The following is a 20,039-nucleotide window of genomic DNA, read 5'->3' on the forward strand; positions in this document are numbered from 1 at the left end:
CACCAGGAAAGCCTGAAGAAGCATAACAAAGCATAAACAGAGTCATAGATACAGAGAGTAAGTGATTGCCAGAGGGGAGGGTTGGGGAGGATGAGTGAAGTGTGAGGGAGAGTAAGAGATACAAATTTCCAATTACAAAATAAGTTATGGGAATGAAATGTACAGTGTGAGGAATGCGATCAATAGTAATATTATATCTTTGTATAGTGACAGATGGTTACTAGACTTATTGTGGTGATCATTTTGTAATGTACAGAAATATCAAATCACTATGTCATGCATCTGGAACTAACATACTGTTGTAGTCAATTAAACTTCAAAAACAAACAACTCATAGAATAAAAGATCACACTTGCAGTTACCAGAAGTAAGGAGTGGGGAGAGGTACAAACTTTCAGTTATAAGATAAATACTAGGGATTTAATGCACAAAATAAGGGCTTCCCTGGTAATTCAGCTGGTATAGAATCCACCTGCAATTCAGGAGACCCTGGTCCAATTCCTCAGTCAGGAAGATTCGCTGGAGAAGGAATAGGCTACCCATGCCAGTACTCTTGGGCTTCCCTGGTGGCTCAGCTGATAAAGAATCTGCCTGCAATGAGGGAGACCTGGGTTCAATCCCTGGGTTGGGAAGATCCCCTGGAGAAGGGAATGACTACCCACTTCAGTATTCTGGCCTGGAGAATCCCAAGGACTTTAGTCCATGGGGTCACAAAGAGTCAAACAAGACTGAGCAACTTTCACTTTCACTTCATGATGAATATACTTAATGCTACTGCTTGTTCTATATAAAACTGGCTAACAGTATGGATCCTAAAATTTCTCATCACAAGGAAAAGTTTTTTTTTTCTTTTATTTTTTATCTGTATGAGATGATGGATGTTTACTAAACTTACTGCAGTAATCATTTCATGATGTACATAAGTCAAATCAGTATGCTCTATACCTTAAACTTACACAGTGCTGTATGTCTGGAGTTAGCTATGAGGTAATCATATTTCAATATATAATGGAACAAATTAATGCATTGTACACCTTGAACTTACACAATGTTATACATCTATTATAGGTCAATTTTAAAAAGTAATACATGTATTTCAAAAATAGAAGGAAATTGATGCCCCCAAATTCTAGGTTGTAGCACAGCCATGAATTGAAGAAAATTATATTTGGCTTTGGAAAACTTGTTTTAAGTCAAGAAAAACTTCAGAGGAAAGTGTCAAGTCAAACTGAGTTAAATTTTAAATTTCTAGAAACAGAGTGAAATCATTTGTTCAAAAAAAGCATTTCTTGCTCTTAATAACTAACAGTGCATTTTATAAGAATATAAAAAAAAGAAAAAAATTTTGGAATAAAGCTTTGGTTTATAGTCCTTACCTTAGAATAAATACAACCATCAGTTCCAAACACCCACTTCTGAGAATCATCTCCTTTATGTCTGTAATGAAAATGTAATTTAGAGATTGATGACTTTTCTCCACATTAACACGTTTGTAGGTTTCAAGTAGAAATATCATTTCCACAGTCTGGCAGGACTGGACATTGTAAGGATTTTCCCATGCTACTACCATCACTGCTACCTCCGCAGTTAAGCCTTTCCTAAGACAACTAATTGCTTTAGTACCCAAAGTTCTGTGGGGGTGTGCGAATGAGTGTGTATGTGTGTGTGCACGTGTGTGTATAACCAATGGCAACAGTGATTAAGAGTCTAGAGAATAAATAGAGTCAATAGGAATATTATAGGAATTTCCATCCCCAAAAATGATCCTCTGTGAGACAGAAAGAAGGGGGCTTAATTAAATAAAAGGATTCAGAGGATGAGAAGAAAAAAAAAGATACTGTGGAAAATTAGGAACCTCAGGCACCTATTTCTCAAACAATTAGGAAATTTTATTAAGGAACATCAGATTTTCTGAGCTAAGTCTGAGTAAGAAAGAAAAACTAAGATGTGATGAAGCTAATCATGCCTAAATTAACTCATCACATATTCATTAATATTTAGAAACCTTACAGAGATAGGACAAATGAATTAAATTAAGTGTAATGGGATGTTAAACAAGACTTTTCCTACTGCCTCAGAGTTTTGACAGAAGCATCAATGGTTGAGAATAAGAGGTGTCAGGTAATGCTCTGTTCTAAAGCAAGGAACTATATGATCTGGGCAGAGCATGTAAAGGTACGTAATGGTTCAGCGCATGTTAGCCTTTCACCTACACCCACATTATATAAGAAAACGTGAAAAATTTCTGGGCATGTTGGGATGGGTGCTTATTAATAATGTAGGTCTCCAGGCCCCTATCCTCAGAGATTTTTATTCTTAAGGTCTGGACTCCCAGAAATATACATTACTAGGTATCACAAATGATTCCAATCACAAGAATTCTGGGGAATTTGGATGTGTGTGGTTTATGGAGCAGACTTTGGAAAACATTGAATTAGAGTGATGACAGCCAAGGAAAGAAAGGACCACATACTTGAAGTATTATAGATTTGGTGATTAAATAAATGGGGTATGGGTTAGAAAGAGTAGGCAAGGTTAAGCCTTAAATGTCAAATTTAGGTAAAGAAGAACAAGACAGTATTAAAAGAAAATGAAATTAGAATATGAGAGGAAAGCAGAGATGTAAGGAATATGAAGGGTTCTGATAATTAAAGACTGGTAACAGAAATAAATGAAGCTGGCTGGAACTAATGTGAGGGCTGCCACTGGGAACTGTGAAGAACACAGCAAACTGGAGGGTATATGTGCCATCCAGAGGGGGAATAATGGTGTCGTGAGAGGATGAAAGTTCAGTGTTGCCCATTCTGATTTTTTCAATAAATGCCAGTAATTTTTTGCATGAAATCTCCCTATTTCTATAAGCTAATGCTGTTGCTGCTGCTGCTAAGTCGCTTCAGTCGTGTCCAACTCTGTGTGACCCCATAGATGGCAGCCCACCAGGCTCCCCCATCCCTGGGATTCTCCAGGCAAGAACACTGGAGTAGGTTGCCATTTCCTTCTCCAATGCATGAAAATGAAAAGTGAAAGTGAAGTCACTCAGCCGTGTCCGACTCTTAGTGACCCGATGGACTGCAGCCCACCAGGCTCCTCCGTCCATGGGGTTTTCTAGGCAAGAGTACTGGAGTAGGGTGCCATTGCCTTCTCCCTATAAGCGAATAACTAATTACAAATACTATAATAATGTCCAAATCAAACAAAATCCATAGGTCCCCAGTTTTTACTGTCCATAATCTAACCTCTGTGTGTAAATGGATGTGTGTATATGTGTCTGTATCTATGTGTGCATATTGCTTTAAGTTTATGAATTTAACAGTACAGGCCAGATCCTATAATCCATGTTCTTTAAAAACTGAAGCAAAATCCACATTAAATGATGGTGTTTAAAAAAAAAAGATCTTTGATTCAATTGGTTTGTCTAATTGATGCCCCAAATATCTTTTAGAAAGAAGCATTTTTTTATTTTTTGGTTTATGATTTTTATGGTTTTGAGATCAATTGATAATGACATTGTTGGTTTGTCCTTCATCCCCTCAAGGTCTCATACACATCACAGACAATTATTAAAAGACAAAAAAGTGCAAGCACTTACAATATTGAATAAGAATAAGATGAGTGACGCCAAATGAAACATAACTGAACTAATGAGGCATGATATGTTTATCATATTCTTTGTGAGTTGTCAGGTTGCTATCTTAAGTGCTAGTTCTATTATTTTTAGCATATAAAAGGCAATGTCTTAATTCACAGCTTTGCTAAAATCACATGGTATCAATACTACTTAGGAGAAGAGGAAAAATTTTTACCGCTAATAGTTGCTGCCACATGAGGATATTTATTGTTATATAATGAAATATGGTTGTATTTTTAAAGAAATAAAACACAAGCATTTCAGATACTCTGGAAAAGATAAACTTATCCAGAGGTGAGTGAGTTCTAAAAATCCTGGTCCTTACAAAATATAGCCTGACAATAGATTTTGTTTCTCAAAGGCAAGCTGCATCAATACAAAGGCAAAAATCCTCATCTGTATAGAGGACCTCCTTTTTCTCCTGCCCATCCTAAACTCCTCCTTCTCTTCCTTGATCTCTTTCCTTCCTTTCTAAATTAAACCAAATCTTTTCTTGTAAATACAGATGTTTCAAGTTAAACTTACAACAGTTATATTTTGTTTTTAATTATCATCTTTTTCCATTCCCAAGTTCTCTTCTCTATAGGCAATAAGGACATTGAGTTTAAGCTTTAATCCCACCCAATTCCACAATAATCCTGGCCAGAGTAGGAAGTCATCTCAGGGCCCTAAGACCAGATTAGCACCAGCTTCAGTATGCAGTGAGTCCAGGGAGAGCCCTGGGCATGAAGAGCATGCTCATCAAGCTGCATATAACCTTTCCACAATCTGCCATTTTTACCTTGACCACGGATCACACTGACTGGTTTTCCTTCACCATTTCCTTCTAAAATAACCGCTTAGTCATTCCCTACTCATCATTTTATCTTTTGGGTTTTTCCTTAGGTTTTTTTTTTTTTTTGTAATTACTAAAAACAACTTTAGTGGGAAATAACTGAAAGTATTATAAAACATTATACAACTGACAGGCACATATTTAAAGCAAAAAATTTGCTAAGTTTTGAAACATGTGTACACATTTTAAAGTATCACAACCACCAAGATAATGAAGATATATCCAGAGCTCTCACCCCCAAAAAACCACCCCCACAGTTTCTGTGTTCTCTTTTGTAATCATGCCCTCCTGTCCCTTCCTACCTTCCTATCTCCAGGCAAACACTGATCTTCCTAGATTAGTTGTCGTTGTTCAGTAGCTCAATTATGTCTGACTCTGCAACCCCACAGATTGCAGCATGCCAGACTTCCCTGTCCTTCACCAACTCCCGGAGCTTGCTCAAACTCATGTTCATTGAGTCAGTGATGCCATGCAACCATCTCATCATCCATCATCCCCTTCTCCTCCTGCCTTCAATCTTTCCCAGCATCAGGGTCTTTTCTAATGAGTCGGCTCTTCACATCAGGTGGCCAAAGTATTGGAGCTTCAGCTTCAGCATCAGTCCTTTCAATGAATATTCAGGACTGATTTCCTTTAGGATTGACTGGTTTGACCTCTTTGCAGTCCAAGGGACTCCCAGGAGACTTCTCTAACACCACAGTTAAAAAGCATCAATTCTTCAGCCTCAATCTTCTTTATGATCCAACCCTCACATCCATACATGACTACTGGAAAAACCGTAGCTTTGACTAGACGGACCTTTGTTGGCAAAGTAACGTCTCTGCTTTTTAATATACTGTCTTCATGGCTACAGTCACCATCTGCATCTAGATTAGTTAGGACTCTCTAAAATTTTATGCAAAGGCAATCAGAATGGGTTTGTTTCTTCTCCTCAATATAATTGTTTTGAGATTCATCCATAATGTTGTGTGAATCAAGAATTAGTTCCTTGAAGGCAATGGCACCCCACTCCAGTACTCTTGCTTAGAAAATCCTATAGATGGAGGAGCATGTTAGGCTGCAATCCATGGGGTCGCTAAGAGTCGGACACGACTGAGCGACTTCACATTCACTTTTCACTTTCATGCATTGGAGAAGGAAATGGCAGCCCACTCCAGTGTTCTTGCCTGGAGAATCCCAGGGACGGCGGAGCCTGGAGGGCTGCCGTCTGTGGGGTAGCACAGAGTCGGACATGACTGAAGTGACTTAGCATAGCATAGCATACACTATAATTTATCGTTCACCTATGGATGGACATTTTGGTTGTTTCAAGTTTTTACTTTTGGCTTTAGAAATAAAGCTGCTATAAACATTTATGTACAAGTCTTCATAAGGACTTTCATATTCCTTGAATAATCGAGGAGAGGCTGGGCAATAAACTACAGGTATGTATATACCTACCTGTATATAAATATAAATACACACACATATGCGTGTGTTTGTGTGTACATATATGTATGTATTTGTTGTTGTTCAGTTGCTAAGTCATGTCTGACTCCTTGTGACCCCCTGGACTGCAGCATACCAGGCCTCCCTGTCCCTCACCACCTCCTGGAGTTTGCCCAAGTTCACGTTCGTTGAATCGGTAATGCCATCCTACCATCTCATCCTCTGCCACCCTCTTCTCCTTTTGCCTTCAATGTTTCCCAGCATCAGGGTCTTTTCCAATGCTCAGCTCAGTATTGGAGCTTCAGCTTTAACATCAGTCCTTTCGGTGAGTATTCAGGGTTGATTTCCTTTAGGATTGATTGGTTTGATCTCCTTGCTGTCCTAGGGACTCACAAGAATTTTCTCTATCACCACAGTTTGAAAGCATCAATTATTTAATGCTTAGCCTTCTTTTGGAGAAGGAAATGGCAACCCACTCCAGTATTCTTGCCTGGAAAATCCCAGGGATGGGGGAGCCTGGTGGGCTGCTGTCTATGGGGTCGCACAGAGTCGGACACGACTGAAGCGACTTAGCAACAGCAGCCTTCTTTATGGTCCAACTCTCACATCCATACATGACTGCTGGAAAGACCATAGCTTTGAATATACAGACCTTGGTCAGCAAAGTGATGTCTCTGCTTTTTAATATGCGGCCTAGGTTTGTCATAGCTTTTCTTCCAAGAAGCAATGTCTTCTAATTTAATGGCTGCAGTCACCATCCGCAGTGGTTTTGTAATATACATATATGTGTATATTTTAGGAGAGTATCAATTGTTTTCCAAAGTTTTGAAGCATTTATATTTCTACCAACTATGTAGAAACCATGTACCAACTATGAGGGTTCAGTTGTTCCACATTCTCACCAGCATTCAATATGGTCACATTTTAAACACTGGACTCTACTACATATGTGGTGTTACTTAATTTTAGTTGTATTTTATATTCCCCTAATATTTAGCATCAAGGCTGTATATTGTCACCCTGCTTATTTAACTTATATGGAGAGTACATCATGAGGAACGCTGGACTGGATGAAGCACAAACTGGAATCAAGATTGCCAGAAAAAATATCAATAACCTCAGACATGCAGATGACACCACCCTTATGGCAGAAAGTGAATAGGAAATTTTGATGAAAGTGAAAGAGGAGAGTGAAAAAATTGTCTTAAAACTCAACATTCAGAAAACTAAGATCATGGCATCTGACCCCATCAATTCATGGCAAATAGATGGAGAAACAGTGGAAACAGTGACAGACTTTATTTGGGGGGCTCCAAAATCAATGAAGATGGTGACTGCAGCCATGAAATTAAAAGATGTTTTCTCCTTGGAAGAAAAATTATGACCAACTAAATGGCATATTATAAAGCAGAGACATTACTTTGCCAACAAAGGTCTGTCTAGTCAAGGCCATGGTTTTTCCAGTGGTCATGTATGGATGTGAGAATTGGACCATAAAGAAAGCTGAGCGCCGAAGGATTGATGCTTTTGAACTGTGGTGTTGGAGGAGACTCTTGAGAGAACCTTGGACTGCAAGGAGATCCAACCAGTTCATCCTAAAGGAAATCAGCCCTAAATATTCATGGGAAGGACTGATGCTGAAGCTGAAACTCCAAAACTTTGGCCACCTGATGCAAAGTACTGACTCATTGGAAAAGACCCTGATGCTGGGAAAGATTGAAGGCAGAAGGAGATGGGGATGACAGAGGATGAGGTGGTTGGATGGCATCACCGACTCAACGGACATGAGTTTGAGTAAACTCTGGGAGTTGGTGATGGACAGGGAGGCCTGGCATGCTGCAGTCCATGGCGTCGCAGAGTCAGACATGACTGAGCAACTGAACTGAACTGACTGAATGATTAGCATCTATTCATATGCCAACTGTATATCTTCCTTGTTACAGTATTTGTCCAAATCATTTACCTGCCCATTTTTGCTTGAGTTGTGTGTATTTTGCAAATATCTATTGTTTGAAGATGTTTCTCCCTAAGTGTCACTTGTCTTGTCATTCTCTTAACAATGCCTTTCAAAGAGCAGAAAGTCTTAATTTTAATGAAGTCCAATTTATCGATTTATATTTTTGTGGATCATGTTTTTGACATCATATGTAAGAAAGTTTGGCTAATACAAGATCAAATACAAATACAAATATAAAATACAAATATTTTCTCCTTTGCTTTTGTCTGAAATATTCAATTTTATTTTTTACATTTAAGTCTATAATCCATTTTGAGCTAACTACTGTTTATTGTATTACATACGGATCAGTTTTTTTTATATATTGATATCCAATTGTTCCATCACCATTAGTCAAAAAAAAGAAAATCCTTTTTCCACTGAATTTCTCTTGCAATTTTGTCAAAAGTCAATTGGCCGTATATGTGTGGATCTATTTCTGGATCTTCTATCCTGTTCTATTGATCCAATTGTCTACTTTGGTGCCAATAGCATGCCGTTTTTCATTACTGCTATTTAATTTTTTTGTGTTTTTATTTTCATTACTTTTATTTTACAGTAAGTCTTGAGATCAGGTAATTTTGTTCTTTTTAAAGTTGTTTTGCCTATTCTAGATCTTTTGCAATTCTATATGGATTTTAAAACTACCTTGATACCTTTTATAAAGAAACTTTCTGGGATTTCTATTGAGATTGCATTAAATCTATAGGTCAATTTGAAGAGAATGGACATCATAACCATACAGAGTCTTTCAATCCATGGATACAGTATATACCTGCATCTATTTAGGTCTTCTTTACTCTTACTCAGCAATGTTTTGTAGCTTTCAGTACACAAGTCTTGTATGTATTTTATCTGATTCATATTGAAGCATGTCATACTTTTGATGTTATTATAATTGGCATTTAAAAATTTTAACTTCTAAAGTTGCTTGTTGTTAGTGTACAGGAATACAAATAACATATATATATATGTATACACATATATATATTGTTTATATATGTATATACATATATATATATATATATTGATCTCAAGCCCTCAAACTTGCTTAACTCATTTATTAGCTGTAGACATTGTTTGTAGTTTTCATAGGATTTTCTACATAGATAATCATACCATTTGAAATTAAAGTCAGAAGATATGGGAATACCAGACCACCTGACCTGCCTCTTGAGAAACCTGTATACAGGTCAGGAAGCAACAGTTAGAACTGGACATGGAACATCAGACTGGTTCCAAATAGGAAAAGGAGTACGTCAAGGCTGTATATTGTCACCCTGCTTATTTAACTTATATGCAGAGTACATCATGAGAAACACTGGGCTGAAGGAAGCACAAGCTGGAATCAAGATTGCCAGGAGAAATATCAATAACCTCAGATATGCAGAGGACACCACCCTTATGGCAGAAAGTGAAGAAGAACTGAAGAGCCTCTTGATGAAAGTGAAAGAAGAGAGTGAAAAAGTTGGCTTAAAGCTCAACATTCAGAAAACGAAGATCATGGCATCTGGTCCCATCACTTCATGGGAAATAGATGGGGAAACAGTGGAAACAGTGGCTGACTTTATTTTGGAGGGCTCCAAAATCACTGCAGATGGTGACTCAGCCATGTAATTAAAAGATACTTGCTCCTTAGAAGAAAAGTTATGACCAACCTAGATAGCATATTGAAAAGCAGAGACATTACTTTGCCAACAAAGATCTGTCTAGTCAAGGCTATGGTTTTTCCAGTGGTCATGTATGGATGTGAGAGTTGAACTATAAAGAAAGCTGAGCGCCGAAGAATTGATGCTTTTCAACTGTGGTGTTGGAAAAATCTCTTGAGAGTCCCTTGGACTGCAAGGAGATCTGACAGTCCATCCTAAGGAGATTAGTCCTGGGTATTCATTGGAGGGACTGATGTTGAAGCTGAAATTCCAATACTTTGGCCACCTGATGCAGAGAGCTGACTCATTTGAAAAGACCCTGATTCTGGGAGGGATTGAGGGCAGGAGGAGAAGGGGACGACAGAAGATGAGGTGGTTGGATGGCATCACCGACACGATAGACATGGGTTTGGGTGGACTCCAGGAGCTGGTGATGGACAGTGAGGCCTGGCATGCTGTGGTTCATGGGGTCACAAAGAGTCGGACACGACTGAGTGACTGAACTGAACTGAACTTACTTCTTCAATTCATATCTAGATGTCTTTTATTTCTTTTCCCTTTCTTATTATACTGGCTATAGTTTTCTATGCATTGCTGAATAGGTGAGAGTAGACAACCTTGCCTTGTTTTGACTTTAGGAGGAAGCACTAGTCTTTCATCATTAAATATGTCAGTTGTATGTTTTTTGTAGATGCCCTTTGTCATATTGACAAAGTTCCCTTCTATTCAGTTTTCTGAATAGAAAACTTTCTATTAGGAAGGGATTCTGACCTTTGTTAAAAGCTTTTCCTATATCAATTTGATGTTTGTGATTTTTTTTCCTTTTCAGTCTGCCAATTGAGTGATTTACATTGATTGATTTTCAACTTCATTCTCCTGGGATAAACACTGCTTGGTCATGATATATTGTCTTTTTTATTGTATTCAACTTGTTAAAATGTTAAGAATTTTTTGCATTTATGTTCACAAGGGATATTGGTCTATGATTCTCTTTTCCTATAATGTCTGTCTGATTTCTGCTTTCAGAATAATATTGGCCTCTTAGAATTAGCTAGGAAGTATTCCCTCTTCTATTTTCTATGTAAGGAAATGGAGACTTGACATATTTGAAAGAATTCCCAAGTGAAGCTAGGGAAATCATCTGAATCTGAGGTTCTCTTTGTGGGAAAGTTTTTAACTAAAAATTTAATTTCTTTAAGAGATCCAGGACTATTCAGCTTACCTATTGCTTCTTGAGTAGACATTGGCAATTTGTGCCCTTGAAGAAATTGGTCTTTAATCATCTCAGTTCCCTGGTGGCTTAGAGGGTAAAGTGTCCGCCTGCAATGCGGGAGATCCGGGTTCAATCCCTGAGTTGGGAAGATCCCCTGGAGAAGGAAATGGCAACCCACTCCAGTACTCTTGCCTGGAAAATCCCATGGATGGAGGAGCCTGGGAGGCTAAAGTCCATGGGGTCGCAAAGAGTCAGACATGACTGAGTGACTTCACTTACTTTATTTTTGTTCAAAATATTCCATTATCTCTTTAATAACTGTGATATCACCTCTCTCATTCCTGATATTGGTAATTTGTGTCCTATTCCTTAATTTCCTGAGTAGTCTGGCTAGAGGTTTATCAGTTTCTTTGATCTTTGAAAAAAAAAAAAAAAAACAGCTTTTGATTTTGTTGATTTTTATCTTTTTTTCCTATTTTCTATTTCATTGATTTCTACTCTAACTTTTATTATTTTCTGTCTTCTGATTACTTTGAGTTCGATTTGCTCTTCTTATTCTAGCTTCTCCAAATGGGAGCTGAGGTCACTGATTTGCTGTCTTTCTTCTTAGCTCAGTTGGTAAAGAATCCGCCTGTAATGCAGAAGACCCCGGTTTGATTCCTGGGTTGGGAAGATCTGCTGGAGAAGGGATAGGCTACACACTCCAGTATTCTTGGGCTTTCCTTGTGGCCCAGATGAAAAAGAATCTGCCTGAAATGCAGAAGACCTGGGTTCGATCCCTGGGTTGGGAAGATCCCCTGGAAAAGGGAAATACTACCCACTCCAGTATTCTGGCCTGGAGAATTCCATGGACATTTTAGTCCATGGGTCACAAAGAGTTGGACACAACTGAGCAACTTTCACTTTTACTTCTTTCCTTATATAGGTATTTACAGAAATTTCCATCTAAGAACTTCTTGGGCAGCATCCCACAGTTTTTAATATGTGTATTTTCATTTTCATTCAGTTCAAAAATACTTGCTAATTTCCATTTTGATTTCTTCTTTGGTTCTTGGGTCATTTAGAAATGTGTTACTTATGTCCAGATACTTGGGGGTTTTCCAGAAAGCTTTCTGCTATTTTTTTTTTTTTAAGTATGGTTGATTTACAGTGTTACGTTAACTTCTGATGTACAGCAAAGTGATTCAGTTATACATACACATATACTTTCTTTTTTATGTTCTTTTCTATTATGGCTTATCACAGGATATTAAATAAATTTCCCTGTGCTATACAGTATGACCTTGTTGTGAAATCTGTCTGATTTCTAGTGTAATTCTATTATGGCCAGAGAATCTTTTTTATAATATTTAAATTCTGTTAAATGTATTGAGACTTGTTTTATAGCTAGAATATACCCCATTTGATTTAATATACTGTTCCTTTAAATGAATATGTCTTCTGCTGTTCTTGGGTATGTTCTATAAATATCAGTTAGGTCAAGTTGATTGACAGTGTTGTTCTAGTCTTTTGTATCCTCACAGTTTCCTCCTCACATGTTCTATCGATATTGAAATAGGATATTGTTTAACTTATAGGACATCCTTAACTTATCTGTCTACCTTCAGTTGATATCATTGTTGTTATTTAGTTGCTAAGTCATATCTGACTCTTTTGTGATCCGTGGACTGTAGCCTGCCAGGTTCCTCTGTCCATGGGATTTCTCAGGCAAGAATATTGGAGTGGGTTGCCATTTCTTTTTCCAGAGGATCTTCCTGACCCAGAGATTGAACCTGTATCTCCTGCATTACAGGTGGATTCTTACTGCTGAGCCACTGGATATCATACCACTTGAGAAATACAGTATGAGAATCTTTCTTCCATTTTTCCTATTGGTATTTGTACCATTAACTTCATATATTTTGCATCTACATATTTTTCTCTCCATAATATATTATTATTTTTTGCTGTAAACAAAAAATTATATTTTAAAGAGACTTAAATAAGAAATGAGATCTTTATATCGTCTGTGTGGTTATTATTCCCAGTGCTCTTCATTTTCATCTGATACCAATATTCTTCTGCTTGAAGGAATTCTTTAAACAATGTTTGTTCTGTAGGTCTGCTGGTGATAAATTCTTTCAGTTTCTGACTAATATCTGAATTTTTATTTTGCCTTAATATTTAAAAAATATTAATAATTTCATTGGGAAATGATTTCTATATTGATAGGTTGGTTGTTTTGTTCTTTAAGCCTTTAAAGATATTCTTCCACTGTCTTCTCACTCTTATTGTTACCAACAAGAAATCTGCTGTCATTCTTATCTTTATTCCTTTTGTACGTAATATGCCTTTTCTGTGTACTCTTAAGATTTTTCCCTTTATCACTAATTTTAAGGAATTTGATTATGATTTTTCTTGGTTTCTTTTCTTAGTGTTTCTTATGCTTAAAATCTGTTGAACTTCTTGGATGTGTGGGTTGTAGTTTTCACAAAATTTTGAAATTTTTTGTCCTATATTTTTAGAAGACATCATTTTTTCCAATATTTTTCTGTCCCCTGCTTCTTCCCTTCAGAGACTCTAATTATTCTGAGATTGGGCCATCTGAAGCTTTTCACAACCAACAGTGCTCTGTTCATTTTTCTTCAATCCGTATTTTTTCCTCTCTGGTTTTCACTATGAATAGTTTCTTTTGGTATCTAAGTTCACTAAAATTTTCTTCCACAATTTGCAAGAAATTGAGGAATTAGACAAATTGCTAAATTTGTCTAATCTGCTATTAGACAAATTCAGCATATTTTTCAAGTCATACATTGAAGTTTTCATACCTAGAAATTTGATTTGAGTCTTTTCATATGTTCTGTGTCTCTATTAACATGTTCAGTCTTTCCTCTAGCTACCTGAATATATGCAATACAATGATAACAACTGTTTTAATGACCTGTGTATTAATTCTATAATCTGTATCATTTCTAGGTCAGTTACAATTGACTGATTCTTCTCTTTATTATAACCCTGGACTAAGTGAGCTGAAGCATCTCTGGCTCCATGTCCCATGGTTTGCACTTGTTATTATTGCAACTTGATGCTTTGTGAGTTTCCAGTTTACAGCATTGATTCTGCCCCAGAAAACTTGTTAGCTACTCCATGTATAGCACCATATCAACCTGGGACTTGCTTTGGGTTTGTTTGCTTCTCCTTGGGAACTATGTGTTTAGGACTCTACCCACACTGGCCAGTTTGTGTGATAGCAAACTACTGTCCCTCTCTTCCTTCTGCTTGGGTGTTTCAATTACTGTACCCTACTCATTCTCTGAGGTATCTTGGTACAGTGAGTGCCAAGTACCACACTTGGCACTCACTGGCAATTGTATGATTGGATTTTGACCTACAGACTATATAGTTTGTGGCTAGGAGTGAGTTATAGATTATAGTTGGTTGACTTTGCATTCCTTCCCAATCACTTAGATATGACCTTGAGTAAGTGATTAAACTCTGTATTTCAATCTCCCAGCTGTAAGGATAGTAATGCTACCTACCTTATCAAGTGTTGTTAAGTTTAAATGTAAAAATACAGCATAAATGAATTAAAATAGTGTCTGGCTCAGAATTTGTTTTTGTTGTTGTTAGAGTAAGTGTTACAGCTAGGATTTATACCTTGAAATCTGACTCTGTAGATCATGTTTTTTAACCACTGTGTAATATTCTAATACTTGTTGGACAGTATGCTTTGCATGTTAGAGAAAATTCCCCTTCTATATTTGTGGCTGAGCCAAACTTTCTCTGGTGCCTAAATGCCCTAGTTCTGGCTTTAGCCCTAAGCACATCCTAATTGTCTATCCAGCCAGAGTAGTTGGCTAATAGCTTTCTAAGTCTTGCAATACAATAGGACTTGTTTTTATCAACACTAGGTAAAATCAAAAGACAAATGAAATAGAAAACAGATTTAGGAAACAATATTTCCAAGTGGTTGGAGATAAATCACCTTTCTTCCTTACTGCTAATTTTTTCTTCTAAATCTATTTTTAATTTTATCCTCCAAATCAGAAAAAAACAAACAAAAATGACACTTTTGGAGCCTTACTAGCCAGAATTTTTTTTGTCTCCTTGATTTTTCCTTCATTGTTCAATATTTCATATTCAGAAGATGGACAAAAGATTAGGAATACACATAACACATTAAATTCTTAAATTAATAACCAAAATAGATACAAAGAAATGAGTTCCAATAATTACAGAGTAAAGCAGCAGCTTGTCTACAACAGATATATACTGAAGGCAACTTTTCAGTTCTAAAAAATATCTAAGACACACTATCTAATTAAGTGGCATGTGTTTTCAAGCTTATTTTAGAAAAATTAATATTGATATTTTGAACACAAATTTAAAACATAGTGAATATTCCATCTAAGCCAGGAAGCATGATAATTTGACTGCTCAGGAATCTTGAAATTAACATTTCTTGTTTTCAGGTACATAGCTCATAAACATTACCTTTTCTGTAGGACTAATTTGTATCCTTGTAGTGATGTTCCGTCAGTAGCCTTGACTCTGATTGGATGACCAATAGCTAGACAGCTTTGAGTTACTGCTTGGCTCAGGATCATTCCAGTCTTCCAATGAATAGAGAGGGGGGAGAAAGGTCTAAATAAGTTAAAAGAACCAGAAAATTCAACAATGTGTCACAAATAGTGAGGTCATTATGCCTGGATAAACTCGGATATTAACAGTTGCCGAAAGTGAAACACTACCCACAACTTAGCAGTCAGTGAGCCCTGCTCGGAATCAGTGATCTTCTGTTGGACAAGGGTGGCATTTTACAGTTCAGTGCAAAATAAAACAGACCTTGATATCTTCATTTATCCTTTTTTTCTGTGCATATTTCACAGTGTAGTGATTTGGGGTCCATTACGTGTCACTTGTTATAGTTATAACTACAGAGCTTACTAGAAATATGTATGCACAGAAAAAATAAATAAATAAAGGCAGTGAACTGAAAAGACTGAAACAAATCCTTAACCTCTGGTACCAATTTAAAGTTTTATTCTGGCTCTAAGTACCATGGGTTAAACATTTTAAGGTGGTTTATGAACTACTTTCATTTTAAATGTTACGATTCTCTGATAAGGAAGTTGATTGAGAACATTGCTTGAATGAACATTCAACAATTTTCTTACTTAGTAAATCGACACATTTTAAATAAGTGACAGCCATTGAGGAATTTATTTACACATATTGAGGATTTATGGCATAGAAACTTCTCTGTTTTAACAGGTAAACTAATTTATTTTGGGGAAAAAAAAGGATAGAACTTTAAATCTTATAAGATTTTCAAAATTGTTTTCCTTTTAACATGCAACTTTTATTTCTCATGGTTTTGTTGTGTGAGAAAAAACTACACAATGACTTAGGGAAAAAAAGTATTTTTGTAAATTTTTGTTCTAATTAGCACTGAATGGAATCCTCATTTGAACATGTTTGTCTATAGAGAAAGGGAACTCCTTGGGGTCAGGAAAAAGAATCACTTTTAAGCACTTTCTGTATACCAGATAGTATGCTTCAACTTCAAACATATTTTCTCAATCGCCATAGCCACCGTGCTAGACAAATGGGACTAATGTCATTTTATATATAAGAAAACTGTGGGTCAGTGCAACTAAGTAACTTTCCCAAGGTCACAGAAATGATTCTAATTCTGACCTGTCTAACTCCAAAACTCATACTCTTTGCAGCAAGCATTTAAATTCTTTCAGGAAAATTTTTAGATAAGTACAAGATTTTTGATATCATGAAATTCTAGAAACAGATGCCACAGAATCCAACTGGTCCAACTCTGTTACCAGAAGACTAAAGCCCAGATATGGTATGTGACTTACTTGAGGTCACACTGGTATTCAGTGATCGTGCTAAAACTAAACTATTTCCATCCATGCTCAAAAATTGGTCAGATATAGAGAAGTATTTTACATTGAAATGCAGTAAAATGGCATAAGTTTTGAAGATAGACAGACCAAGAATCTTTCCTCTATCACCTACTGGCCTCAGTTTTTCAGCTGTATAATGAAAATTTGCATAATTTTTATGAGATTAAATGAGATAATAAATGTGTATACAATGTTTAACATATTTTAACAAAATGGCAATATTATTTCTAGATCAGAAATAAAATACAACATATTAATAAAAAGGACTAGTAGTTAAGAGAGTCTCCAGGTTGGAAGCAGATTTAAGAAATATATAATCTCATTCTGCCTTTGTCAATGAAGTGGATAATATTTTTTAGTATCTTTGTGTCTCACTCTAATTTTTGGTTTTAGCTCTCTGAAAAGCAAAATTAATAGTTAAGAGTAATTCAAAATTTCATTTGACAAAATAATTTCAATCTCTCCTACCCCCTAAACTAAGTAGCAACATACTTGCCTGAGTGACTCTGCACTTATTGAAAGAGAAGTCGCTCAGTCGTGTCTTACTCTTTGCGACTCCATGGACTGTAGCCCACCAGGCTCCTCAGTCCATGGAATTCTCCAGGCAAGAGTACTGGAGTGGGTTGCCATTTCCTTCTCCATGGAACTGCTAGGAAGAAGCAAAAATAGTCTACAGGGAGGAGACAAAGGGAGGCAGGACAAGGGTAGAAACAAGCTGCATCATCTCTTTCCAGTCATAAATATTTGGTGGCAATCATAAAATGTATTTCAATAGTAAAAGGGAAGGGGAGAGCAATTATATATTCTCAACTTAAATCTGATTCAATAATGTAAAAATAAAGTTTAAAAAAATAATGCCAAGACACAGGTTTTGTGTTAGGCATTGTTCACATTTTATACTCAGCGATTTCTTTTAAAACTAAGAGTTTTAAAATTAAAACTAAAACTAGAGTATGGTCTTACTCTATCACTATATCGTACTGATTGACCAGGCTCTGTGAACCTCAACAATAAAGACTAAGGAGTGGAAGCAAATGATATTCAGACAAATCTCCTGAAAATGGTGAGTCTGTGGACTATAGCAAAGCTCTACGCTAGTTTAAATAACATTCTGGAGTACTACCTACTCAGCCCATCTAAAAGTGAGTTGAACGTTCACGTCAGCGTCCTCTCCACTAGACAAACAAAGAGGAGATCACAGATTCACAGCAGTCAACAACTGCAGCGCTTTCAGTTGCAAGTTTACATGAGGGAGAGTGTCAGGAAATGGAGCAGCAAAGTGAGCCTGTGAGCCCAGGAAGTGACAAGAGAGAGCAGACATTCGTGGATACCTTTGTGATCAGCCATAGGGTTGATGGCCTTATCTGGCTCCCACTGCTCTCTTTACTGCTTGAGAAACTCCACTTTATGACGGAAACAGAGGCATGAAGGACAATATTGGGGTCCACCTATACCATGAAAAGAAACAGGTTTTTAACTTATAGCTGAAAGTCAAACTTCCTCAGCACAGTTACCCAAAATAGATTAATCTTGAACATGTTCGTCATTGAGAAGGTCTCTTTTGAAACAGTACTGCCCAATCCCACTTACTCAATTAAATTAATATTTGTTGAACACCAGCTCTGATACAAAAGGCCGTGGACTGTGTGATATGGAATATTATAAAGTGTTTTCCTGCCCTAAATAAATTTACATACATAGAGGCAATAACACACACACGGGCACACATGCACACACGTGCACAATTTCATGTTAAGCTCCATTTGGATGATTAAATACTGCTATAGGATGCAACGGAGAAGGCAATGGCACCCCACTCCAGTACTCTAGCCTGGAAAATCCCATGGATGGAGGAGCCTGGTAGGCTGCAGTCCATGGGGTCGCTAGGAATCAGACACGACTGAGTGACTTCACTTTCACTTTTCACTTTCATGCACTGGAGAAGGAAATGGCAACCCACTCCAGTGTTCTTGCCTTGAGAATCCCAGGGACGGCGGAGCCTGATGGGCTGCCGTCTATGGGGTCGCACAGAGTCGGACACGACTGAAGCGACTTAGCAGCAGCATAGGTTGCAAAGAACGGTAGCCTCATTTCTACAGGAGCAAGAAAAAGTGAAACATCTTGAAAGAGGTAACATCTGGACCAGGTCTTGAAGGATGGAAGCAGTTTGACAAGAATAATGAAGGAAAAAAAGCATTCCAAGCAAAAGCAATTAGTATAATCAATATCTTAGGATTTAACGGAAGACTCAAAAGTTAAATTTGGCCAAACTTAGAAGGGGTCAAGTGTAATGCTATGGAACTAGCTGTCAGTGGGGTTTTCTAGGAGGAGTGACTATAACAGAAGATTTTACAAAGGTTGATCTGGCAAATGCAAACATAATGGATTGCAATAAGGAGAGATCAAAGGCAAGAACAGTTGAGAGTTTGTGCAACTTCTTAAGAATTAAGGGATAGGAGCAGCACTAGTGATAAAGAACCCGCCTGCCAATGCAGGAGACGTAAGAGATGTGGATTAGATTCCTGGCTTGGGAAGATCCCTGCAGAAGGAAGTGGCAATCCACTCCAGTATTTTTGCCTAGAGAATCCCATGGACATGGAAGCCTGGTGGGCTACAGTCCATGGAGTCGAAAAGAGACAAACACGACGGAAGTGATTAGCATGTTGAGATTTCAGTGACTGTTGCCGGAACAGATGGGAGAGGGTCAACTGGGGAGACACTGCCTCTGTGTCCCATGTGTTTATAAGATGACAAACACCAAAAGTATTGTGCACCTTCTAACATTTCTCACTTAGACTTGATTATCAGTTTAAATGAACAGTCATTCATGTCATCTGTCACAATTCTACTTCTTCATATTTGTTGCTGCTGTTGTTCAGTCACTCAGTCCTGTTTGTCTCTGTGCGATCCCACAGACTGCAGCACGCCAGGTTTTCCTGTCTTTCACCATCTCCCGGAGCTTGCTCAAACTCATGTCCATTGAGTCACTGATGCCATGCAACCATCTCATCCTCTGTTGTCCCCTTCTCCTCCTGCCTTCAATCTTTCCCAGCATCAGGGTCTTTTCCGATGAGTCAGTTCATCGCATCGGGTGGCCAAAGTACTGGAGCTTCAGCTTCAGCGTTAGCCCATTCAATGAATATTCAGGACTGATTTTCTTTAGGATTGACTGGTCTGATCTCCTTGCAGTCCAAAAAACTCTCAGGAGTCTTCTCCAACACCACAGTTCAAAAACATCAATTCTTTGGTGCTCAATCTTCTTCATGGTCCAACTCTCATATCCATACATGACTACTGGAAAAACCATAGCTTTGATTATATGGACCTTTGTCAGCAAAGTTATGTCTCTGCTTTTTTGTTGTTGTTGTTGTTATTTATTTATTTTTA

General features: G+C 37.4%; 1 protein-coding gene across 6 annotated transcripts in view; it reads right to left on the reverse strand.

Annotated features, from left to right (window-relative positions):
- Positions 1–20,039, reverse strand: part of DCDC1 (doublecortin domain containing 1) — a 470,261-nt gene that overhangs the window by 188,787 nt on the left and 261,435 nt on the right. For all 6 annotated transcript variants that reach the window (XM_059875151.1, XM_015474817.3, XM_015474816.3 and 3 more), the window contains 3 exons: positions 17,984–18,100; positions 15,223–15,341; positions 1,377–1,437 (listed from right to left, as the gene is read on the reverse strand). In XM_059875151.1, the coding sequence (XP_059731134.1) occupies positions 1,377–1,437; positions 15,223–15,341; positions 17,984–18,100 (297 nt within the window). The remainder of the gene's footprint in view (positions 1–1,376; positions 1,438–15,222; positions 15,342–17,983; positions 18,101–20,039) is intronic.

The sequence above is a fragment of the Bos taurus genome, chromosome 15, assembly GCF_002263795.3.
Source record: "Bos taurus isolate L1 Dominette 01449 registration number 42190680 breed Hereford chromosome 15, ARS-UCD2.0, whole genome shotgun sequence".
Taxonomy (NCBI): Eukaryota; Metazoa; Chordata; class Mammalia; order Artiodactyla; family Bovidae; genus Bos; species Bos taurus.